This window comes from Embiotoca jacksoni, unplaced genomic scaffold (assembly GCF_022577435.1).
Source record: "Embiotoca jacksoni isolate LCO1_2020_lvr unplaced genomic scaffold, fEmbJac1.0.p SCAF_1, whole genome shotgun sequence".
In the NCBI taxonomy this organism is placed as follows: domain Eukaryota; kingdom Metazoa; phylum Chordata; class Actinopteri; family Embiotocidae; genus Embiotoca; species Embiotoca jacksoni.
Genome location: NW_027185229.1, coordinates 17,351,662 through 17,378,399, shown reverse-complemented (window position 1 = coordinate 17,378,399; position 26,738 = coordinate 17,351,662). Strand labels below are relative to the sequence as shown.

Sequence of the window (26,738 nt, the reverse complement as noted above, 5' to 3'; positions counted from 1 at the left end):
AATATGAGTCCAAGGTTGAGCCTAAAATGTTGACTGCTGGTCAGGACTAAAAAAAGGGAACCAAAAGATATTCAATTTATTATCATAAAGGACTAAAGAAACTGGGTATTTTTTGGGGTGAAATGTTGTAGTATACAAAGACTAAGAACCTGATTGAGGAACTGTATTAAAAAGAAATTTAAATGTATTGGACTTTCTGATATTTACAGTACGCATTCTTCAATAAGACATTTTGGAATTAAACAATAAAACGGGTCCAAAGACAGTTGTACTATAATGATAAATATAATGAAATGTAATTCTACTAAAGTAAATGGAAATTAATTAAATTTAAGCTTTACTGTTTGTTTCACTGAATGTTTCCAACATACTCTCAGACACACAAAAGCACACCCAAGTGCGACATCCAAACTGCATTCATAGCTCTCTGAAGAGCTGACAGGAGGCATTTCAGAGGAATTTACTGATATGCACTGATACTGCAGCTACTTAATGGTATTATTAAAATAAAGTCAAAGTATTACAATATTGATCTGTTTTGAATTGCAATTAACTTTTGCACTACTAAAAAGTCAGTATTTTGAAAAAGCTTCATGGCCCATCAATTATTGAAGGCAATCACTCATCAGCCTGGATTTTTAATTATTAACGTGGAAATGCTGAGCTGCATTTCAAATACCCTACACTGTTGTTGTACAGTAAAACTACTGTGGGGAATTGAAATTATAGATTTAAGACGAGTTCATTAGCAAAAGAAAAACAGAATGAGAGTGAGTAAATGGTTAGCAGGCAGAGAGCAGTGGTGCCATTTTCTTGTACCTTTTCTCTGGTTTGCTTTGGGTCGTAGTTTCCCTGACTGCACGATTAAAGTTACAAGAGAACAGCACACACATCTAGTAGGAACGGTTGATATACCTCCGAGAAAAGAAGTCAACTTTAAACTTGTGAGTAGGCAGGAACGCAGAAAAGGTTTATGAAGCCCGAATTAGAAGTGTGAGGAGTTCATTTGTTTGGCCGTTGAGATTTAGTCTGTGGTTGAAGTTTATTTAGATCAGGATTAGGTGAATGGTTGAGAAGTTTGAACTTGAGGCCCGATATGCAGATGCCTGTCCACTTCACAGTCGAGTTGAGCGTGCAGCGCATGCAGACCTCGCAGGTGGGTGAGAGGCTGAGTACGTGCTGAGGAAGACTGCTCTATGTGCAAATGAGGCAGAACTCTGAGAAGGAGGGTCATGCTAGAAGATGTACACAGGAAGATTATTTGACTCTAAAACCATGCCAACCAACATAATGTGATAAAACAACGCAACGCAACACTAGAGATAAGTGCCACTTTTTGAATAGTTGAGGCAGCAGGAATGGTGTTAATCAGAAAAGAGGAGATTATAAAGGATTGAAATAAATTAGTGAAAGAAAGAGAGATAAAGTAGAGCCTGTGCAGCATCTAGGAACGATTTTCACATGCATGCAAATGAATGGATGGAAATGCATTCAAATGAAAGAGAAAAACATTGACAACCTTGGATTAACGTATAGTTTAAAAAGCTAAAACTGAAACATTCATAGCTTGGAAATTCTTTCATTTAACACGACAGTGCAGAGTAGGATTTCGGGGCCACACAGAAGACACGAGGGGTAAAACTCAACATTAGAAAAACTGACAACACACAAGGAGACAGGGGAGCCAGTGTGGACCTCAAAGACAAAAGCAGACCCACTTCACGACAGCATCACTCCTCACGCCAAAACAAAAAAAATGATCATATATATGTGAATCCTGTTTCTACAGCCAACACAAAAATAGAAAAACCAAAGGGAAACGTCTGCGTGCCTGTCAGACATAAAAAACTTCACGTCACTGCCTCACAGAAAGAACTGAGAATCTTTCAAACACACAAAGCCAGCACACACCTGTCTAGACACACAGGTCTGTAGAAATAGCTTCTGAATGACATGAAGCACACACGTCACAGCATTATGTGTCGTTCAAATCACACATGGAGGACACATTTATCTCAATGTATCCTGTTAGGATTATGTTTGTTAAGACAGTGCTCTCTTCACCCTCTAACACACTGGTTCCCAACTCTTTGACTTTTGACTCTTCTCAGCCAAGTCATGCTCTACCTATGACTCACAAGGTGGAACATTTTAGTTTTCTTTCTCAAACGGGTTCATTTTAAATTTAAAAGCCATGGAGGCTGTGGGATCTGCTGTTGGTAAGCTGTCGCTCAGCTTAAAGTGTGGGAGTTTTCTATTACTGTGTACAAATGGGCTTCCCTGTACAAAATAGCAACAGTATATAAAGACGAGATTGAAAATGTAAACCTCCTCCGAGCAGGTGGAAGTCACTCCTCATGACTTCTTGTGGTAGAACAAGCTAAAACTAAGGAAAAACGAGTCACAGAAAAGCAAGGAGGCCTTTTTGTGCTATTATTTAGGACTATAATTGTGTTTGATACAGCTTTATGTATGAGATCCAAGATGGCAGCACACATGAGTGCAGCGGGTTTTCGCTGTCTGGTTTGGTGCATTGTTTTGTGCTCTTGGTCTCATTTCCAAATCTGTGTCTAGCAGATTGCACTCATTTTATTAGCATATTTATATATTTATTTTAAAGACTGTTTGTTGTTTGTCCTGTGTTCTATGTTCTGTGTTTCTATGTTCCAAAATGAGTAGCACTCCTAATTCCATTGTATGCAAGAGCCTACAATGACAATAAAGGCTTTCTGATTCTGATTTACCTTATTTAAATATACAACAAAATATGAATTATTAATAAGGTAAACATACACTTTATCACACTACTTACAATGTGGTCGCCTACTTTCCCCTGCTTTTTCCTTTCTATTCAATTTATTGTCTTTATTTTAGTTTTCAAAATCCATTTATAAAAGCAAACTTTTTAATTAAACAGTATATTATATTTCGTTTAAAGGTCCCATATTGTATAAATTCACATTTCCTTTTAATTATATAGCAGTTAAGTGCTATATCAATAAATACTATACATTTTTTAAATGCTCAGTCCACATGGAAATGCACACAGCCCGTATTCAGCTGCTGTGCCACTTGGATCGTGCTCATGTCATAAGTTTTCACGTGAAAGAAAACAAATCATCATTCTGTTGCGGAGCCAGCAGGCTACAGAAAGAGAACCTGTGGTTGGCCTAGGCGTATATCACAAAAAAGTCAGCCAATCAGAGGAGAGGTTCACAGATATCAATACGCCTTGAAGGTACAGACAAAATGCATCCTGTTATTCAAAAAGCTTTAGAGAGAAGCTTATGATAAGTATAAAACTACATTGAGATGTTTTTTGGTACTGAAAACCACAAAAATATCTTAGATACCTAAAATACTGGAAATATGGGACCTTTAATTTGTGTTACTACTTAGTTGTCTTTCACTTCCATATTATAAAATGATGCATATGGTGACGATGTTTAGATAGTGGTTCACTTGATTATGATATAAGTACGTACTTCTGTCTAACTGAGGAAACAGGATGCTCAAGATGTACTTCGCACAAAAAGTGTGCAAAATAGTTGTGAAAGGTGAGCAGGAATACTTTTTTCTTCTTTTGTTTTTTGTTTATCTCCATCATGACCCTTCACATTTATCTTGGGACCCTCAGGAAAGGTCTTGACCCCAGGTTGGGAACCACTGTTGTGACAGAAGATGGGTATAAATGACATGTCAGCCTCTGAGTTTGACATCACTGTGTGACCCAGGCCCATCCAGCAGTGCATCATAGGAACTGCATTGTTGTGTCACTGTGGACTGAGGCCAGGAGGGCTGAGTGTCATTTATTCAGGAGGCTGACATGCTTTGTGTGGAAAGTATCTGACAGCAGAATACAGTGGTGATCTATAAAACATAAGTAGGTGACCTACCATATGATCACTATGGACAGTTCTGTTCTTTCCACAGAGAGCACTGCTTCAGATAATCCTTTTTTTTTTTAGGAATGCTTTTATGGACTCTTTGTAAATAAAAGTTTCCTTTTCTAACACACAAAGGCCCAAAAGCACTGTGTCAATGCACACCAGAATGCAGAGGGCAGCTAAGATTCAGAGAGAGGAAAGACAGACAGAAAGAGAAAAGTCGAGATGGGTAGAGGATCAGAAAAGCCTCTTCTGCCAGGCTGAAGTACATTTCCTGGTTTCAAAATGGGACTTATCCCTCTCTGCCCTGTTGTTTTGCCACATTTTGGAAGGCCCCTCCCTTCTTGTGAGGAGGAGACGGCATCTTACTTACATCAAATAACCTTTCTATATACACCTCCTCATTGACCTTATCACGAAGCATATCCTGAGAGTGTCGGACAAAGGTCACATAGCCATCGGCTACGTCCATTCCAGGTTTCTGTAAACACAGGGACAGAGCCGGGTCAAGAGGACTGAACACTAGCTGTATCACCAATTACAAAAAAAAAGATACTTGATGATTGACAGTATTTTGTTCAGCAGTAAACACACAAACAAACAGAAAAGTAGCATATTTTTTAACTTACAGGTACATCCACATATTTTGAGGCAGCTTTCACCTGAAATCAGAATGAAACTGTCAAACAGGCTGAGGGTTTATGAGAAAATTACAATTATCATCAGCATTATACGGCCTGAGTATGTTTTACAACACACCCTCCTCTTTATTCAATAAAACAAAATAAGATTCTCAAATGGTATATTAGAGAGCCCCTAATGTATTGAAAAATTGTTTGTTTTTTTAATCCGTTGTGCAAAATAACAATCTAATATCTTGATGGCACAGTTAACCCAAAAGATTACAAAAAAAAAATTCTTCCAGTGCTTTCAGGAAAATACCAGCTTAAGGTACCCAACAGTTTTTCAATCCATTAAAATCACTGAATTGTTCTAAAGAAACAGTATTGTAAGTAAACTCAGTTGTAAGCTTATAGATAATAATTTCTTCAAATGTTGATTAATTGCTTCTATTTACTCATTTTAACCCTCGTGTTGTCCTCGGGTCAAAATGACCCACAGCTGTGTTCAACCAAGTTCTATTTTATTTCTACATTTTTTGGGATCATTGGTCATCATTCTTTAAATAAACCCTCACAGCCTCCTTGTCACCAATGATCCCAAAAAATATGAAAATAAAATAGCACTTGGTTGAACACAGCTGCGGGTCATTTTGATCCAAGGACAACACGAGGGTTAAGAGACAACACTTGTGTATTTTTAGCTAAACCTTGAAGACTTCTGACTTTCATTTCAACCTAATATGTGTTTGACATCATATATCTTACGTCATATTTCTTTAGAAATGGTAGGTGTTTGTTCATATCGGGTTAAGAAGCCTGATGTGAATACATTTTTAAAAGTCAACATGAGGTTTTGCGTTTAAGGTGTTTGGGGTTTTAAGACTTTGTAGAGGTCTGACTATAAAAAATAAAAACTCTGCTTTGTCCTTTAGTTCTCTGCAACTAAAGACGCTGAGTTTCTGTGTATCATTTTTTGAGAGACGCTGGAAGGTCCTGACTATGTGTTCATAATGTATATATTACATATATATATTTATTAACAACATGCAAGTGTTATAGTCAGTTCAAGGACACTAAAGAAAGAGAAGCTTCATCTCACCGTGAAGGAGAGGAATGAGGAGAAGAGAGTGCCTTCATCGTATCTGGAAATCTTGGCCAACACTCCTTCCAGAATGGCAACAAACTGGGAAACAAATAAAAGAGGAGGAATCAACAATTTAACAATCATGATTTGACATAAGTTACAATTTTTGTTTCCTTTTTCTTTAGCATTTTTTTTACATCAATGACAAAGTCGCACCTTTGCAACGAGAAGCTGGATCATGTCCTTCACAGTCTCCTCAATCAGTTCGTCTATTTGGGTGTGGAACTGTTTCTATAAAAAAAAAAAAAAAAAAATCCAAAAGCATTTATGTCATGAGATTTAAAACACGGTGTAAATTTCCAGCATGCAGTGATTGTCCCTGGTGAAGTTTTTACCTCTTGACCCATCTCCATAGCGCACAATTTAGCTGATTGGTCCTTGGCATCCACCATCACGTTGAACATGGTGCATAATGTTGGAGAAATGCGGAAATCTGTGGACTTACTGCTCTTTGTCAGCTTGGATTCAAACGCCATCCTGGTGCTGCAATGCAAGTGAAATATTACACACACTGTAACATTAATATGCAGTTTAAGTGTTCACTCAACATGTCTTGAACTGTCTTGAACTCAATAGCCCAAACACACACCGCTTGACGCAGTTCTCAATCATGTTGCTCGACATGAGCTGGATGCGACTCTCAAGGTGTTTGGCAAACTCATCCTCAGGCCAGTGCAGGTCCCTGATGAAGGTCTGGAGGGCATCCAGCTTCCAGAAGAGGTCCTCTGACGTCCCAGAGCCATTACTGCCATCCACCCACACACACACACACACACAGGTCAGAAGACAAATGTCACTTTGCTGGAGAGAAGGGATCAAAGGGTGGGAGAAGGTGAGGATTGTGGCAGGTGCAGAGGAGGATGCTGCTCCTCTACACCTAAACACAGTCAAATATTTTACTTTGACCATACACAGACTGGTCCATGCAAATGGCCGTCTTATTTCTTATTTGTACATGTGTTTCTGGACAATCAATGTATGGGTGAAAAGGAGCGGGGTGGGGTTTACTGGAACAAATCAATAACCATGCTCTAGAGTATGATTATTGACTTGTATGTGAGGCCACATGCAGGTAAAGTCACTGCAGATAGAGCAGCTTATCACACTGTGTCAAGACAAAGGAGTAGGGAAGGTAGACGTGAGGGAGGGCATGTTAAAAAAAAAAAAAAAAAAGGCATTTACGGTCGAATCTCAAAATTGACATCACAGGCCCTCTCTCAACATCCATGTCCCCAGGCTGGTGGGGCCCCTGGAAGAATTACCAAACAAACCATGCAGATCTTCTTGGGGCAGCCTGAGTAGAGCTGATTGGGAAAAGTGCTACATGAAACATGTAGAGTTGAGAAGGAAAGGTGATAAAACAACTCGTCATCATCCCAGGAAGTCAAATACTGATGTTTTGTCAAAGCCCGCTGGCATCTCAAGAGATACGCACAAGGCGCCTTGAGTCTATGCACCAAAAAACACCTGGCTAGGGTTAGGAAAAGATCATTGTTTGGGTTCAAATAAGTAATTTCACATAAGTGATATTACGTACGTCATGCAAGTTACTTTTTAAGTGTGGTCACGGTGTGGACATGAAAGGACATCTTGTGCGTATGTCTCGGCTTTGACAAAAAGGTGGTATTTGATGCCCTGAAAATGAGAAAAGGCTCAATAGAAAGGGAGAAGTTTAAGCTTTTGCCTCCAAGCCTCTCCACATTATCATCTCCAATCTGAGCCATTTGGTCTTCCCTCCCAATCAGACTACTAGCAGGTGGTCAAGGTCAGAGATAATACCTACGGCCATGTACAATCTATGATATGCTAGGCATCACTAAACCAAATGTCTATGGAAAACAACTCTGGGGAGATACTTATTTCATACAATGTAAATCTTGACTTGGAAATGTTTTCAAATGGGGAACACTGTTATTTTTTTTCTGCACAGTAAATCCCCAATAGCTCTGGAGCTGTATCAATATATATTTATTGTTTTGTATTTGGCCTGTATCTCCACACCGCAGCTCAACAGCATGCATGTTGAGACAAATGAGAGTGTTTGAGCCTCTCATTTCAGAAAGCAGAACCCCATCTACTCTAACACCTCTCAGAGTGACCTTGGCATGAGCATGAACAGCATCATAAAGTACTTACATGAAAGAAAAAAAAAACATTACAGGATCTTTGTGTATTTGGATTTTGTCGATTTTGATTTCCACTTAGAGCCATACAGAAACAATTTTGCTGAACTTTTTTGTAAACATTTTATTTTGAATTTTCTTTGTCTGAGGGCATCTTCATACCAAGGTATTCTCTGCTTGCTTAGTGAATCTAAAGTAAACTAGTTGAATACACACTCAGAGTCATATATAGCAGCCATCCATGACGGGGTAGAAAAGCTAGGCATTTGTGGAAGGTTAACTGATAGTCCTGCTACTGGCACTGGCAGATTTGGTACTTTGGGAATTTGGAGGTTCACATTTGGTAGATTCACATTGGGCAGATTACTTGTTAAACTCCTGCAGAAAAGACAAGACAAAAAGAAAAATAAATAAATAATCCATAACAGTGTTGTGGGAGCTACAGAAAGCCATGTAACACTCATCATAAAAATAAAATCTGAAAATAGGTGAAGAAAGGAAACGCACAAAAAAGACGCTAATAGTCAAAGACGCACACGATACAAAAATACCTACAGATAAAAGAGAGTTGGATGCACATATATACTGTATTAAATGCAGTTGACAGCAGAAGCAAACTAATACTGAAAATAATAAACAGAAATAAAGACCAAGAAAAAAAAACTTTGACCTCAACAAATCTTAAATCTAATCTTTGCAATAATAAAAAAAAAAAAATGCAAAAGCAAATGTGGTAAAGTCACAACATATAAATTATAGGAACAACAGAACAGACTGGACCTGAAATTTTGTTTCTGGTAACATGTCAAAGCACACATTATGAAGGTTAGTTCAAAAAGAGAACAACAGAAAGATTACATGTTGCCCTGACCCCAATATGTCAGAGAGAAATTGGTAAGACACATACATTAATCAAAGACTATTTTCAGAATAAATAACCTATTTCTTTCACAGAAAAAATAGGTTATTCAGCCCACTCTTGGCTCATTCTTTAAAAGTGAACCTACAGGAAGCTAGGGAGAACATTATAGCTGCTCCCCCAGATTTTCAGCCTCCGCATAGTCGGTCTGTCATTTGAATATGAAAGCCTTGCATCTCCAACCATCCTACAGCGTAGCTATAAAGAGGGAGGCTCCTTACTTTACAGGCTCCCAGGACTCTCTGTCAAAGCCCTTGTGAATTGACTGTGCGATGGAGGACTCCATCAGATCCACATATCTAACCACCAGAGGAGCATACAGATCCTGAAGGTGTTTGTGGAACTTTCCATTGCACAGATGATCTATGGAAAATCGGTGGCAGAAAGAGATTAGTATCTTAGATTACGGATGAAAATACCCAGAGCAATTATAACATAAATGTGAGCTTACAATCTGTCCGGAGGAAGTCATTGAGCAGCTGGAAAAGAGGAAAGCTGTCCCAGCTCTCGGGGGACTGAATCTCCAGTGCAGCATCCATGTCTATGGCGTAGAGGGCCAGGAAGTTCTCTGCATGTTCCACCATGAGGTCTGTCCACCATGCAAACGCCTAGAAACACAGCAGGAGGGAAAGCAGAAAGGTGAACAAAGCCTCCTGTTAAGAGATGAGAGTCCATAAGGAGAAAATGAGGGAATAATACACACAGCGAAGCTTATTGTTCTTAAAAGGAAATGCCACTGGATCGATGTAGTCTTTACATGTTTGTGTGTACTGCTGGAGGACCTGCGTGTCGATAATAATTTGACATTTTGGGAAATGTACTTATGCTTTCTTGCCCATACTTGATACCACTTTAATGCCCGTTCTTATATGAAGCTAGAACTAGCTAATCTTAGTTTAGCATGAAGACAAAGGGAAACCGCTCGCCTGACTCTGAGCAAGGACAGAAAGAAATGCTGACCAGTACCTCTAATGTACAATTACACATTAATATCTATATATATATATATATATATATATATATATATATATATATATATATATATATATTTTTTTTTTTTTTTTTTTTTTAAAGGCTGATGTACTTCAACTGTTAGACTGTCAGGATATTATAATTTCTGAATACTATTGAAAAAAATAAGACAAAAGTTGCATAAACAATTCCAATTTCGTTTATTTTCCTTGTTTTTCCCAGTGCCTGGTAGTAATCCGTTACTACAGCCAGACAGTGGTGGTATTGCACCTAAAATCTGTTTGCCAATATCCATTTAACAATAAAAAAAAGAGGAGGAAAAGAACACGTTACTACCAGGTAAAATGTGTGCGGCACTGTGATATCAGATGCTATAGAACAAACAGCAGAAATGTACAGTAGTCAAGCAGTTCAATGTGGAACTGCTTTATGTTACTTATCAATAATAAGGTGCAAAATACTAGCCGAATAGTTCCCAGCAAATATCGAATAGTATTTTTGCTGGAAATGCCCATCCCTCCGAAGTCTTTCTCGGGCAGGCGCAGTGACTTCCTGTAGTCACTACAGTCATCATGATGGAAGTGGCTACGCCGAAACAAGAAATCGTCACAATATTAAACAAACAAGATAGAGCGGAGTAATTAGTGAGCCTTAGGGGTGCTGTTGAAGGCAGATTTTGCTGTGAGACTCGCTCTTTCTCACTATTTCCCATCTTTATGCTTAGCTTGGCTAACCACGTCCTGGCACATGTTTAATATACAAAAAGGAAGAAAGTGTTAACAATCTTCCCGTCTAGCTCACTGCAAGAGGGCGAATAAGTGCATTTCCTAGAGCGTTAAACTATTCCTTTATGTATTTGTTTGATTTCTTCTGTTGTTTTAGGAATTCTTTTTTTGTTGTTGTTGTTTTAGGAGATATTTATTCATGTTCATGAATTTTGAGTGAGTTTTCCATGTTTTATATAGATTCTGAAATTGCTGGGTATTTCCTTTCAAACAGAAAGAAAATTACACACCATCACGCCTATCTTTGTTTGTGTGTGTATGTTTGCGGGTGTGCTTGTGTTTCCCATCACATGAAATCCACAGCTCTTGTTAATTAGGACCAAAAGGTGGGACTAGTCATGAATCCAGTTTATAGCTAGCAAACGATTTGCACAGTAGAGTTGCATGTTCGTGCCTTCTTATTTTCATGACAAAGGTGCTTTTTCTCATGCAAACGTGGATCTCCCTGCATGCTTTTCTCTCGAGCTAAGAGATGAGGGGTGTCCACAATTCACATCACCAACAAACCCATAGCCCAATAAGATGTGAATGTGACTCATGCACATCTTTGACTAGGCACACCAAAGACTGCAGCACACAGCATCTCTAGTGTTGGAATACGTCTGTTCCAATTAGTTAAGTAATTCTCTGAAATTCAGCTGACCATTTTCTGGCACGGTCAGGACTTCCTCATCCTCTGACAGCATGACAGCAGAAGTACAGTAGTTGCTTTGCTGGCAGTCTTGGCTTGGCATATTTGCTCATCATTCAGACTAACGTGTTGGCAATTTCTGTAAAGAAGCTTTATCTTGGCTGCATGCTTTATTTGACCTTTTTTTTTCAAAATATTCTTTCCCACCTAATTTAACCACCACAATGGCAGTCAACAGCTTACTTACCTGCTGACTTACCTGTCCACTCCCAAAACATAAAAAGCTCTAATGTTAGAGAGACAGGCAGCAAACAGTGCTCTTCTCCATCACATTCAAGGAGAGATACTCTGAGCGGTTAAAGGGGAGGACGGTAAAAGTTTCCAACAGGTGAGGGAAGGGAAAATGCTCAAAGGTCACGAGGGGGAGTGACCTCTGACCTTTGATAGTAGTTAAGGGACACATTCAGGACCCTGAGAGCTCAGGCTTAGTGTTCAGCCACAGACTCTATCAGTGCAAACGTGTCAAGGGACCAGTCCCGAGGGAGTGTACTGATGCTGAGGGGGAAGGAGAGGTGGATTCATCTACTGGACATGCACAGAGCATTATGGGAGTTTCTCATTCGACTTGACTACATACCTCTTTCCCCTGCTTGGATAGTCACCGATCATATGACAGTGAGAACACAGGAAGATGTACAGAACAGTAATGTATCTTTGACGCATTTCTTTGATAGGGTTTATAAACTAAGAATAGATAGCAGAGAGGGATGGAGCAGGAGAAGCTGGAGAAGTAATGCTTGAACAAGTGCGGACTGTGAAATTAATAAGTTGGATGGAGGGGGAACAAATGTTTATGGTGGATCAAACTTCAAAGGTTCACATGGAGCATACTTTAGGAAATTTACTGGTTCAGCATGCTTGGAGAGAAAGGAAACCTCTTCATGGCCCGATGAACATGCTTTATGATCACAATTATGTTGTGCAAGCTAAAGTGCTTTTTTTTTTTTTATTTTTAAACAAGTTTGCGCTCACTTTCCTACAAACCCACCCGTTGCTACAGTGCCTATGAGTTCATTCTCTGCCTAGAAACGTGCCTCTTGCCATAGTGGCGCACATGCCATACAGGGGGGTCGTGATGGGAGCTGAAGAGGAAAAAGAAATAAAAATACTGTACCGATTGATCTCCAGAACTTGTGACTGCCGCCTGTCAAGCATATTCAGAGAGATACAATAAATCTGCTTTATCTCCATATTCTAAGATCATAGTGGATCACCTTTAGATCTACACAGCTACACATGTTCATCATGCTTTTTATCAGCTCTATGCTCATAGCAGCAAATATAGCTGACAGGTTTTAAAAAGAAATAAGTACATTTCCTCTGGTCAAGTACGATACTCAAGTGCAATCTACAGTACTTGTACTGTACTCAAGTATTTCCATTTTATGCTACTTTACGCATCTACTCCGCTACATTTCAGGGGAATATTATACTTTTTACTCCACTAAATAAATTTGACGACTACAAGATTAAACTAATTTTTTCCAACCTATGTGGCTCAGAAATATATGTATATTTAAAAAAAAACAAAAAAACCATTAAGGGCATCTTATAAAATATTGTCTTTGTGTTTGAAGGATTTCACATCTCAGCTGCTCAGATAGTTACATTTAAATAGCTGAATAAGCCCAAAAGAGATACAAGTTAAGAATTATTTTACAAAAAAGCTGATTGGAGAAATGTCAAAAATATAAACACAAATCTGTATAGCACAATTTAGCTTTTTCTTATTTATACTATTATTAACCTCATGATATAGATTCAGATGCATTAGTATTAACTATCTAATAATAATATCTAATCATTTTTCATCACAAGGGCCACTTTTCTGTTGAATAAGATTTTTTCCTGTTCATAATTCAAGTGTATCTGGCCAATATTTGTCTTCAAACGTAGGATCTCCTATGCAGGACTTAAGTGGTGCATTGGTACTTTTTTTTTTATTAGTGAAAGGTCTGAGTTCTTCTACTGGTTAAACTGGCTATTTTATTCAGGGCAAAGGTGAAACTTAAAGCCATGAAAAATATGCGTTAACCCTCTGTTTATCTTACTGTCAAATGTTTATACTGGACTGTCTGGACTACAATACTATAATTTTTCAATGATTTATTTAACATTGAAACATTGAGAACTGTGATCTGAGGAAAGAGATGCACACATTGTATTATTTTCTAATTTACAATCTATGCTCAAATATGGCGGTGTGACTTCATGTAGCCATGGTCTGTCGAACACCAATTAAAGCCTTCCAAAATTAAATTCATCTTTGAAAGGGTTTATTTTAGTTACCCATAGATGAAAGCAGCTTTATTTATAGAGGACTGATAATAAGACTAACTCGCTGCTGTGGGGCGAGTGAGATAAGAGTGAGAGTATAGAGGGAAAGTGCTTTGAGGTGCAGAGGAGGAGAGGGTTCTCACTCACCTCCGCATGGTGTTCCTGGTTCTGCTGGAGGACCTCTATGACTAACTCCGCCAGGCGAATTGTTTCCTCCAGCTTTTTGGCAGGCGTGACTAAGCGGCCTACGTTCTCTGAGACAAAAGGATGAGGGTGAGGGATGAATGGTTAGTCAAGCACAGAGAAGGATTCCAGGGGGATTTTTTTTTTTTTTTTTTATGACTATTCAGAAGATTTTTTTTCTTGTCTATATTTTTTTTTACTATTTAATAAAAGTATAAACACAGCACTTACACTGTGATGTTTACCTACCATACCCCCCCATAACAAGTAAAGTGTGTTCTCATTTACTGTCTATGCATTTTAGGCTGCATGACATAAAGCAACAGAGTTGATGTGTTCATAGGATAATTAGACTTATGTTGGTTTTAGACACAAGAATAGTGGCGCTGAGATGGAGGTGCAATGTGGCATCAAAAACATGCATATTGCGATGTGGTACTGAAGAAGTTATCTGTATAAGGAGCTGTCTCATGGCATGGTCAAAAATACTCCAAAAGCACACACTGTAAAAATAACTCATCAGTTCTCTTAAAATGTTCCTTCAAATTAGCTAAGATTTTATTTCTTACCCAAAAATATGTCTAATATGACCATTCACGCTTTCTACAAAAACTTTCTTCATGCTATAAAGTAGAACTCATTAAAAGTAACAAATTCATAATTAATCATACAAGTACTTTCTAAAAGTATAAATTTTAATCTGAAAAATCTAAATGTAATACAAATATTTTTGCAATTTCATTAGCAATCATAAGACTTTGTAGGGACTCAGATGTCTTGCATTTCCAATTGTATCTTTTTATAATGATCTCTGGACAAAACTAACACACATGGGTCATAGATTTTAGTCAAAAGTTCGACAGTTTTACTAAATTTAAGAAATGCTAAATTGTGTTTGGTTCACTAAATGCTCGATATTGTTATTCCCTTAAAACATAATTTAATTAAACCTACGGTGTGGACCTTTTGTCTCCCTATAGTGTAGTGAGAGTAATTATAACACATGCTTGCGTCATGAGCTCCACTGTAGCCTACTTTTTCACTTTTGTTGTGACTGAAAAAAATGGTAGATAAATAAAATAAAAGGCATCACAACCCCCACGAAATTACTCATTTCCCCATGGGAATTTGATCAATTTGGTCTGATAACATTTAGAAAGTTTAAAAAAGCCACATGATGGAATTATTTAATCTCCATTCAAGTTAGCATAGGACTAAACCGGAAGTTAGCCGACTTGGCTGGCTCCAGCCTTTGCATGCGTTGCCAGCAGAGCACCAGCAGAGCATGCCCATGAGGCAAAAAGTTCAACCGGCCAGCACAGGAATGTCTCCCCAGACACTCGATTTAAAACCTCTGTGTACTGTGAAATATAGAGAGATTTACCTGGTGGTGGTAGGTTTAATTGGCATTGTGTGAACTCGTTTGTTAAGGGCTTGAATATAACGGACGTACATCTATATGTACAGGTCCGGAACTATAGGTTAAATAAAATAGTTACTAATTTGATGGTGAAATCTCTTAAGAAGATGAATTAATATTTGTACAGTGTGCTGGTGTTGGATTTGCCATCAACTGAGCTTTTGTGCACTAAAGCTGATTTTGGCTTCCTTTTACTAGCTGGTGAGTATGGTCTAAAATTTGCAAAAGCTCCAAATCACTTGCTTGTACCTTTGCTGACAGAATGATCTGATAAAACAGATACATGTCATGAAATGGGATCATTCAAACAGTATGACTATGTGGCGTGATAATGCGTAGAATTTGAACATGGAATTGAATGGCTGCACATATCTGAAATCAAAAGGACATAAATACGTAACTGTACAAGACAGTAGCGGTTTTAAGACGGCAGTTCTAACTGGAAGTCTTTGTTAAGTCTTTTATTTTACTTTAAATAGTATTACTTTCTTTAGATAATCTATTCGTCATGTATTGCTAATCAGTCCAAATGAGTATCTATTTTGGGGTCTTGGTTGGAAAGTAGTTTGAAGAAACCCTGAGCTGAGACTTCAGGATATGTTTTTAATTCTCATGTAGTCTCGTCAGCAGGGGAAATCTGAGATATCTGAATGGCTAAGGTAATACTTCAGCCATTGTCTTCAGGGACATTTAATCAACACTAATGGATGGATCACATGGATTTGTATTACAGTAACTAAATATTCTGTGGTCATAATTTTCTACAACAAGGAGCACTGGTCGCACATCTGAACAATGTTTGTATAATGGTTTGACTTGCGAGAGCAGTGCAGCGGACTCTAATACGCACTATTGAAACATTTTCATTACAAGCTATATGAAATATATCTATTTATGCTATTGGCACAAATAACCAAGGTGTCTGACTATTGTGAAATATTGAAAGGGCAGTTCACCACAATTATAAGGATCATAAGACAAACAAGCCAAACACATTTTCCACTTATCCCTGGTGGTATTTAGCCAGGCAAATAGATTTGGTTTTGTGGGGGTACAAAAAGTGTCAGATATCACAAACCTCTGTAAACACCTGGTTGGATGAAAAAAGCTGCATATATTCCAGATTTAAGGGTGGGCGTTAGCATTTGTTCTATTCACTTTAATTGCATGTTTAATGTATTCTATGTTTACATCTATGCTTCATTTGACCAATTCAAAAAGTTCCACTATATAAGTAATAATTCAATTAAACCATAGCTATCTGCATGAATACATACTTCAAAGTAGGAAAAGGGTTTGTTTGCTTAAAAAAAAAAGACTAAACTGACCCTTTACATACCTAAAATGCTCAGCAAAGTTGATCAAATATACAATCATATATGATACTATATGATAAAAAGAAAACTCATATTTGTACATGTGTCGTATTTGGTGATGGGGTTACATTAAAATGTTGCTTATGTCTTTTTTTTGTTACATTAACATGTAGTCAATATATATACATACATATGTGTGTGTATATATATATATACACATATATGTGTGTGTGTGTGTGTGTGTGTGTGTGTGTGTATGTATGTATGTGTATATATATATATATATACATATAATATATATATGTAAAAATAACATTTAGTTTGCAAGAGATTGTATTACTAAATTACTTTAATGGCCTTTTACAACCTCCAAAAACATAATCTTTCCCAGTTGTTCAAGTGCTGTTCTTCCAGGGATGCAGTTCAATACTACCCATCTACACGACCAGTCTTGAACTGGAACAATATAAAGTAGTACAATCTCCACAATTTACTTCATAAAATAGATGCTTATTTAAAACATGCCAAGACATTTGATAACTTGTGTATAATACAAGTTTATATGATATACTACATGGAAGATGTGCTACAGGTAAATGCATGCATATGTTTTGTATCATGTGTGAGGTTATAAGGGTTAAGGTCTGTGTGTATGTACATGTATGTGTGCACTGTAGCTAAACCACAAGCTAAACATGGGTTCACCTGGATCCTTTGGATCCTTTTGACCTTTCTCAACTTCAGCGAGAAAAAGGGAGAGAAAAGATAAAGAGGAGATGTTTAGAATTAGCACGGCTCTAGAGTTAATTTCACGATACAGGGTGGGGGGAGGGGGTTAGGGGGGGGAGGGGGGGTTGTTGTTCATCGTCATGTGACCCTTTCAAAGAATCTGCTGGGACGGTTTCATCTCCAGGGAGTGAGGTTTCTAGGCAACAGACAAACGTCACAAACACACAATCATAAACAGAAACACTGAAACATTAGCCTGTGGAAAATTGGAAATTAAAAAAGTGAAAAGATGTTTGTTAACAAACAGACAAAGCTTAGACTCTCGTAAACAGGTAGGACACACAAACAGCTACTTGGATCATAGACGGGACACTGAGTGACTTAAGTTAATTTGAGTCAAGTTAAACTGGAGCTGTTGAATCCATAGACTCTACCCTGCCTTTCTCATTCAATATCTCTGTTGACAGATGCTCCTTTACTGTCTCTGGTGGCAAAGTGAAAAAAAAAAAAAGCCTACCTGTTCGGCAGAGCACACAACTGACACATGATCAGACCAAATGACTGGAGGAGATACCAATGTAAGCAATATAAAAATGCATTCAAGTCAAAGTAATGGGCATCCAACCAAAAGAAAGAAGCTTACAGACCAGACTGCTCATTCATGTCCATCACAAACAGATGGTACTAAAAAAAGGGACCCCGACTGATTCAGTGTGGCACTGCTCAGATCTCTCGACTGGTGCGCTCCCCACTCACTCTCACAGACAAAGGCACAGATAAAAAACAAGCATGGCAGGAGCAACATCTCTGAGGAAAGAGAAGAGGCAGAAAGAGGATGAGGTGAAAGTGCGCTTAAAAGAAGGAGGAGCAGGGGAGAGGCTGGGGAGAGGATGATGAAGGTACTCACGGATGGTTAAATCCATCACTTGAGACGCCAAGCAGAAGACAGGGTGCTCATACATTTCCCTCTTTTTCCCTATAAAAAAAGGATCGGGGCATGCAAGAGGCTGGGATCAGAAGTGGGAAGGCTAGAGGTCAGAAGCTGATGGGAGAAGGGCTGTCCAGGCGAAAACGACATTCTGCTGGGCAGGAGGCCCAGTGGTCAAGTTAAATGTTTGGTGTATTTTTAACCAGGCGCCTCACAAGGACAGGGGGAAGTTAATTCACACAGCATGGAAAGATAGTAAGGTTTGAATTCTTAGTATCTTTAGCACCCTGAGGGATTTCGTTTAAGGCATAAACAACATCTGAGTTTTTCATGTCAATGCATTTCATGGGTATACCAGAAAAAAGACACAGCAAGAGACAATAAGACATTATAAAATGTCTTAATGCCATTTATGTAGTTCTTTATATGTAATAGATGCCAATGAAGAAAGGCCATGTTGTTATGTCTCAAAGCACATGCAGGTGGCTGATGCTGGTTTGTATGTATTCAATCCCAGCATTCCTTCGTTAAAAGCCACTTAACACACAGTAAAGAGGTCAAATAAAGTAACATCTGTGGCAAGTGTGTGAGAGGAGGAAAAAAAGCAGAGCAGACAGAGAGGAAAAGAGGAGCGGAGATAGTGGTCTTCAGCAAGAGCAAAAGACACGGGTGAGAGGAGAGCTGCTGGTATTTCAAGGCAGGGGCTTAAAGAGGGGTGGGCAGAGTCAGCTGGAGGAATCAGAGGTAAAATCTACAGTAAGATAGTGGGCGAGGGCGAGTGTGCGTCAGCTGGGAGTCAGAGAGGACATTCAGTTAAGCTGAACTCACAGTCCAATCAACAAACGTCAGAGGCCAGGATATTGCACAGCTTGAATAGTCAAGGCACAATGAGAGATCAGCACATCAACAGATTTCAGGGCTTTGGATTTGAATGCATTTTTACTCACACACCTCTACACAAAAGCCAACTTGACCTACAGAACAGCACAGAGCTAAAGCAGGCCTGAAACAAAGGAGAGAGTTATTGGACTGAGAGACAGAAAGTGAGCGACAAACTGTCACAAATAATTTGGGATGCCACAAATCATTTGGGATATGGACACAAATATACCATATGCCAAGTGAATCCACCAAGTGTTATTAAATAGATAACAGTGACAAGAATACTGGAGTAAGAAAAAAGGGCATATACTTTATGTTGAGTCCTTTGTTATTCCACACAACCACTGAGAGAGCATTTCAATATAAAACCCTACAAAATAACTGTCCTGCGTGCTAACATTATAGGGACCAGTAGGAATGTTTTTACCATTATAAACTATCAATAGCACTTTCACTCCAGCATTCGTTATGTGATGCTGGATTATGTTGTTCTGATTACCTTCAATTATCGCATATTCTTTAATCCGCTGGTAGTTGAGCTGAGCCGCCTGCTCCAAACATTTGCGGATGACTCCTTTAACTTCTTCGGGTGGAACTGGGGTCACGATGTCCTTCATTAGGACCTACAGGCAAAAGTAAAGAGGAATTATGTAACCATAGTATTTTAATCACATCACAGTTGTTATTTCAGTGGGAACACAATTTTTTTTTAAAGAATTAACAAACCCTCTCCAGCAAAGATAAAGTGGCCTTCAGAGCACCCTCTGGACGACCGAAGGGGAAAAAATATCTACAGGAGAAGATGTAGACCAAAACGTTTTAATAACAGAGAAAAAAATTAATAAAGCCATCATGTTCTGTGACTTGAAGTAATGTATTGTTGGTGAGTTGGCAATCACCTGAAATTTACAATCTGGTTTTCCAATATCACACGCAACCGCTCCTTGATATCGTCGAAGCGCTCCTTCTCATCCACTTTCACTGTGCTCAGCCCGTCTGGCCTATGAGGATCACACCCACACACTTTAACCCCGCAGAGGCTCAACTTATGCAACCTCTAATCAGAGTCCAACAAAAGCAAAGAAGAGAGCAAAACTCCTCCTCAGGAACTGACTGCGAATTGTGTGAAAAGATTTCCTTGAGTTCCTTTTGTGTTACGCATACAAATAAATAACAATGTCTCACCTTTTAGGACCTTGAAAGAGTGGGATTGTGGACTCCCTTCTCTTTCTAAACTTGAATATGCGTGCTCGTTTAGAGGCAGCACGAGGATCTGGGCTCTTTGGGGATTTTAGGGCCTCATAGCCAAGTGGCTCCCAGTAATTGCTGCCCTCTCTGACTTTAACGGACGCATGGGAGGATGAATAATATGGACAGTAAGAGACTATGGCAACAAAGGACAGAGGAAAAAAAAAAAAGAAAAAATGGTAGAAAACAAGGAGATATGTGGAGATATGCAATTGATTAACAACACAACATGAAATACAAAAATGTAACAAACCAACAACATAAAAATAAGCAAACAAACAAACATGACAAAAATTAAATAGATGGAAAAAACAAAAATGTCAGTATGCTTCTGACAAGGCTGACCTTTGAACTCTGCTCTTAATTCTGATTTAGATATTCCACCTATTATAGGAGGTATCCTTTTGCTCAAAAAATACAATTTCCATCTGTTTCAAATGAGTTTTTACAATATACACACACATGTTAAAAGAAGGGATTAGGCCACACCTGTTCCCATGGACATGGGAGGCACAAAAAGCGAAGCTGTAGTGAAGAAGAGTGGGGTCAATAATAGCCCCACTTTCTGCCCTTTCCAGCAGATCGCGCAGATAACACAGATGTCTGTGACAACCTCGAACCCCATTCCTCGCACAGTACTCATCCAAGACAAACACCTGGCCTGGGCTGAACCATCCCTGCACAACACAAACAGAGACGGATACTGTACTCTGCACAACAGCTGACAGGTACTGCCAGAAATGAAACAAGCAGAGACACTCACCAAGCAGCAGAAGGTATCATTGAGCCTGTGGTCCAACGTGAGTCGCTGCACCATCTCAAAAAGCGAGGCGTGGTCAAAGCTACAGGGGTTAGCGGAGATAAACTCATCCATGCCATGTTTCTGAGCTCTGTCAGCATCTATCCAGCCAACGGCACAGGGAAAAGCACACGGTTCAGAGGAGAGGACATCAGTGAGGCGTGGGCAAACAGCTCGTCTTCATTACAGCACAACAAACACCAGGTTTTTTTTTGGCTACCTCTAAAGGCAAATTATAAACACGTACAGCTTACATTGTCAACTTGCATTGTGTCTGACAGCGTAAAGAGTTTTTTGTTTTGTATTGGTGAATGAGGTTTTATCAATCTGACTCTAAACTCAGAGGGACGTATGTGCATGCATGCGTCTAAGTATGTTACATTCCCTCAAGTTTCCCAGGGGAAATAACTCTTCAAAGATTAAAAATGTGTTTGATGAAGTGCTGTTAGATTCAACTAGATGCATTCTTCTTTATTCATTCAATAGATTCTGCCATTCGCGACTGCTGTCACTCAGGTCCTGACAAATATTGAGACGTGTGCTAAAAAAAAAGACAAATATGGCAAAAGAGTAATTCATTTGAACATGCAGTAAAAATATGGTATAAAGTGTTAATAGAATTTAAAAAAATACTATTTCATTTGTAATAAAAAAAAAAAAAGAATAAAAAAAACTGAGATTTGCATATTTCTGCGCTACGGTCAGGCTCTATCTGGTTTTTAATATCTGTCTTGCTGCATCGCTTTTGCTATTAACCTTTACTGTATCAAGAGGTCTTTCAGATTTTACAAACACTAAACCTGCTCTGTGAAATTCAATGAAGGAAGAACATTAGTTACATCAAACTGTGCAAAATAAAAGTAATGACACGAGTGAAACTCAGCAAACAAAACCATTGATTTTATTTTCACTCTCTGAACAATATTAGATAAGATCTACTAAACCGGAGATAATTTCTGCTCTACAATTATTGCAGCTGTCAAAGATAAAATGACAAAATTATGGGGACAGGGATGATTTAAAATAGATAAAAGAGGCGCAGTCATGTCTTCAGTGTGAGTGACAGGTGTCATGTCCAAGAGACACTGACATGAGTGATGATGACGGGTGGGTGTGAGAAGTGGAGGCCTGATCTTGGTAGGGCAGGAGTGAGATTACTGAATAGAGCACAACTGATATCTGTCAACCTCCAGGTCAGTGAGAAGGAAGAGGAGAGGGTGTAATGCAGGTGCTAAACATTCACTGAAATTTGCTAAAAAATAAAAGGAACCTACAGAGAGTTACACTTCTCGTTTGGTTATTTTTACTCCAATCTGAGAAGGAAAACCTGTGAGACAACAAGTAAAATGTGGACAGTGAAAATAAGAGATTGAAAGGAGAAGAGGGACAAAACAAGAACAGTAATTTATAGTGTAAAAAGTAGGACTCGGACAGTTAACACATGAGATCTGGAAACAAAGTGTGAAGATAGTGAATGGCATTAGAGGTGAGCCCAGTGCTGGATGAGAGACAGTGACCGGATGAAAGATAGATTTGGTTGCTAAGAAAACCTTTTAGGACAATAAGACAGGGGTCTGACAAGTGATGACAACAGAAACAAGATTCACTCCAGGATACATTACAAAGGAAGGGATGTTGTGGAGGAGAGTTATTATCGTGAGAAAACATCCAAAGAAGGTGCCTGGCGTTGGATTATGAGACACGTGAGTGGGGCTGTCATCTCCTTTGGTTGAAATAAATCAGGTAATGGAGTTTTAAGTCCAGGATACACTCAGTACTACAGTAACATTATCATAACTTACAATACCGTGTTGATAATGACTTCAACCATGAATAAAATTACCAGATCACGTTAATATGAGAATACTTTTGCATACATTTATAAATTATCACATGCTGGAGCAACAGTGTGACTTTTCAATAAGCTTTTAAATGTCATGCACATCTGCAGACCCATTTTCAAATTTGCTTTTTTTTTTTGGCATTCCTTATTTTTTTTTCTCTACGCATTTGCAAGTTGACAATACTTGAATATGTGGCAGTGTTTTCATGATCTCTACAGAGCACACTAACAGGCATACCACTACCGGAGAACTCTAATAGGGTAGCAATACAATTTGGTGCAAGTACATGGGTAGATAGCATGAAGCCGACAGAGGCAAAACTGTATCATTCTCTGGGAGGTGGGGGGGAAATGAATGAAAACTCCTGTATTTGTACAAAAGTATGGACACATGACACAGGTGTTCTCCTATTCAGGCAAACAAGGGCAGTCAAAAGAAATCAAAATGAGATCTATTCTTTCTGGAGGTGTGGTACCGGTGTAGCCTCTATCTACAGGCCCATCTACTATAAGAGGAAGGGGGGGGAGGGGGGCCGGAGTATTTTATCGTAAGAAGGGGCGGCATTAGCTACTTCTTGTCTTTGGCATTCAGAATACTCCGCATACATATTTGCCAACTCTCATCAAGAAAAGCTCAAAGAAAAAGAATTAAAAGCAATTGAGTCCTCTGAAGTAAAGCTCAAACACTCATGCATCAAATATAGTTGAAAAATAACTGCCACACAAACTGCCCTTATAATTCACAATTTATCTACATTTCTATCTTTGAAGAAAATACATATAGACGTGTAATATTTTGTAGGTTTTATCTACCTGCTATAAAAGAATCAGATTGTTTTCAACTCTTGGAACTTGTATTAATTAACTATAAACTGACACATGAAATCTTTCTAATAACTAAAGAATATTGAACTAATTTCTTTTCTAATCATATGTCACATTTAAGCATCGCATTGCTTTACTTTGAGGGGTCCGGTAACCAATAAAAATAAAGAGAGAAGGCAATTATGCAGAAATAACTATAATATCAACTTTAACCATTACTGAGCCAAATAATAAATTCTTAGAATAAAATACATGCATCCTATACTGGCACGAATGGATGCTTATACTTTGATCCTCAAGTTGAGGCCATTAAAAACAAAAAAAAAGTAATCAACTAATATCTAAGACATGAAGCGAGACGTGAAAAAGGAGAAGAGGGAAAGAAGAGAGAAAGAACGTTGCATTTGTCAGATAATCAGCGGGGATTATCTGAGCTGTGCCGGCTACAGGGAAGCACTTACCCTTGAGTCCAGCTAGAAGACAGCAGGGTAAGAAGGGACAAACCAGAATAACATAAAGACTAGCAACAAGGCTGGAGGAGAGCATCACGAGAGACCCTGACCTAGCAGCTGCATTACTCAAGAAGGGTCCAGGCAAAGCATGAAGAAGAAAACACAACTAAAAAACAACAACCTATACCAACATGATAGTTTGTGGGTGGTGGTGTGTGAGCACATGTGAGGATATGTGAACAACAGATGTTGAGAAGCATATTAAAGAGAAAAAGAGGGGACAGAGAGAAAGAGACAGAGACAGAGGGAGGAAGACAGAATTTACGATCCTCATCACTCCACTGCAGTTTATTTATTCTGGATTATGGACGAGTACTTAAGGAGTTGAGAGCTACACGTTAAGTACTGTCACTCTGCAGATCAACCACGAGGCTTACTTTTAAAAGGTACGCTGATAAACATACACCTACACGATGAAGTGAAACCCCAACAGGCAGCTTAATGTGTAAAAGATGCCAGTGCCGTCTTTTTTTTTTTTTTTTTTTTTTTAAGAAAAGAGACTATGAAGGTCCCGGAAAGGTTGAAGTAAATCAAATGGTGACATTACTAGTGAAATGGTGAACATGTTTTTAACAGTGAGATATTGTATCACAGTTTTAGCTATGCATTTCAGCATGCTTTAAAGGAGTACTCCACTGATTGTACTAGAAATGGTCGGAACTACAGCTCTTTTTCAAATGTGCATGGTTGCATTTTGCATTTCTGGATTATTATTTTCCACCTCAGCCAAACATGTAAAACAAAAAATATTTTAAACTTGCAGTATTTCCACACAAATTGAAAATTCTAATAAAAACAGGTGATTGGAAACACATTTAATGACAGCAGTTGTATATTGTCCTCTGTAGTTCTTAAGCAGTTGTTTTTTTTTTAAATCAAAAAAATAAACCCCATAATGTCATCACAAATAATTTACAACACAAAGTCTAACTGGAGGGGTGGACTTTTAAAGACTTTTGGTTTTAGGTCTTAATCCAGGACAACCGACTAAAAGTCAGTCTGTGTCAGCCTTTTTAATGCAGATCTATTTTTTTTATATATCTGTCTCAAACATTATGAACTGGAATAAATTGCCAGAGTACCCCTTTGAGGCATCTTGGGAGATTTTGATATGGTGTACTGTACATCGTATCTATTTGATGTATTATCTGTAAAAATCTATTATGTAGAGTCCAATGGAATGAGGCTGTCTCTATTTCAAAACAAACTTGTGATATGTGATGTGCACTTTTATAGTATAAAACTGACTGATTGGGGAAGAAAAAAAAATGCAATGTGTGAAGCCTGTGCAGAACCTTCATAGGACTCTTGTTTTCTATCCATCTACTGCAGCAGAGTCAGGAGGGCTGTGTATGTTATGGTCCCAGTGCCATTCAAGACCACCAGGGGGTGAAACATGTACGCGTGGTGTGCCACAATGTTTCAGGGAGGGGGAGGAGGTCTGTGCCACTGTGAGGAGGCTTTGAATGGCAACAGCTGGCATCAGAGGAGTCAACTAACCACAAGAACGATCACATACTGGACAAAGAAACCAATGAAGAAACAACATAGAATTCTATGTGGTAGGATTCTGAGTAACTGACCCAATTCATGTCTTCTGATATGTTCAACAAAGAGTTGGGGATTTTTACAATTATTACTGTTATTGTTACTATTATCACCGCAACTCTGGGATTCAGGTTTTTAGAATTTGTATTGAATGCCAATTATTTTTTTTTTTATTCATTCAAAGAAAAAAAGAAAAATATTGACTGTTGACAAAGAAATCACTATAGCTTATGGAGTCAAATGATGCACACAAAAAGTTTTGTTCTGAATAGCAGGATCTATTATTGTGAATAGTTAAGCCGTATGTGACATTAAGTTCTGTAAGTAAGAAAGGTCTATGTTATCGTTATCATGGACAAAGACATGGTAATTTGAATTTTAGGACTAGAAAAATAAGAAAATGTTTGACAGCATGGGTCAAAACCAACTTGAGTAAATACAGATTGTGTGACGAAAAATGTTGCAGGCTGAATTTGTGGTGATTCCTACAAAAAAATATGTTTTCCTCCTTTAAAGGGAGGGGACACAGGAAACGGTTACAACAGAAGTTGGTACAGATGCCACACTACTGTAGACAGTCTTACCTTCACTTTGCTACCTGACCTGTGGACTGCTTAGAGGTGCAAGTACAGTGACAGATCGGTTAAAACTTGAGACATGTCTGGCTTGGCTGTCATTCAGTGACAAGAGAACCATCTGACTTACTGTCTCAGAACCACAGCTGCCTTCTACAACTGGATTTAAAACGGACCTATGGTTAGGACGAGAGCAGCAAAACCCCGGCACTGAATACACACCCTCGTCTGAATTCAACCCCAGCAGGCTTGAATGTTTAAATCTTATGTGTGGTGACCTATTTAATTTTTATACAAACTTTTCACGCCATATCCTGCTTCTGCACGACAAGGTATTTTTCTGGTTGGTTGTTCCTTGTGAACAGACTGATGGAATAGCATGGAATTGCACCTGTAAACACTGTGGTAGTGGTGACAATGAGTGGAAGTCCATCAGATGCAGGAGGGATCTGTGAGAGATCAATGCATGTGAGTGCGTGCTTGCGTGTTAGTTCTACCAGCACATTTTG

General features: G+C 38.6%; 1 protein-coding gene across 19 annotated transcripts in view; it reads right to left on the bottom strand.

The window, feature by feature from the left end:
• Positions 1 to 26,738, bottom strand: part of cadpsb (Ca2+-dependent activator protein for secretion b) — a 66,325-nt gene that overhangs the window by 2,382 nt on the left and 37,205 nt on the right. Inside the window, exons 12-31 of one of the 19 annotated variants that reach the window (XM_069144357.1) lie at positions 24,056 to 24,067; positions 20,891 to 21,027; positions 20,617 to 20,804; positions 19,779 to 19,880; positions 19,606 to 19,669; positions 19,379 to 19,502; positions 17,977 to 18,045; positions 17,046 to 17,078; positions 13,569 to 13,675; positions 12,259 to 12,288; positions 11,722 to 11,730; positions 9,148 to 9,304; positions 8,918 to 9,059; positions 7,994 to 8,155; positions 6,244 to 6,399; positions 5,990 to 6,137; positions 5,811 to 5,885; positions 5,610 to 5,693; positions 4,517 to 4,549; positions 4,261 to 4,368 (exon numbers count right to left, since the gene is read on the bottom strand). In XM_069144357.1, coding sequence (XP_069000458.1) covers positions 4,261 to 4,368; positions 4,517 to 4,549; positions 5,610 to 5,693; positions 5,811 to 5,885; positions 5,990 to 6,137; positions 6,244 to 6,399; positions 7,994 to 8,155; positions 8,918 to 9,059; positions 9,148 to 9,304; positions 11,722 to 11,730; positions 12,259 to 12,288; positions 13,569 to 13,675; positions 17,046 to 17,078; positions 17,977 to 18,045; positions 19,379 to 19,502; positions 19,606 to 19,669; positions 19,779 to 19,880; positions 20,617 to 20,804; positions 20,891 to 21,027; positions 24,056 to 24,067 — 1,940 coding nt within the window. Of the gene's footprint in view, positions 1 to 4,260; positions 4,369 to 4,516; positions 4,550 to 5,609; positions 5,694 to 5,810; positions 5,886 to 5,989; positions 6,138 to 6,243; positions 6,400 to 7,993; positions 8,156 to 8,917; positions 9,060 to 9,147; positions 9,305 to 11,721; positions 11,734 to 12,258; positions 12,289 to 13,568; positions 13,676 to 17,045; positions 17,079 to 17,976; positions 18,046 to 19,378; positions 19,503 to 19,605; positions 19,670 to 19,778; positions 19,881 to 20,616; positions 20,805 to 20,890; positions 21,028 to 24,055; positions 24,068 to 26,738 lie in introns of all 19 variants that reach the window. The other 18 variants (XM_069144205.1, XM_069144213.1, XM_069144241.1 and 15 more) reach the window with 18 other exon arrangements.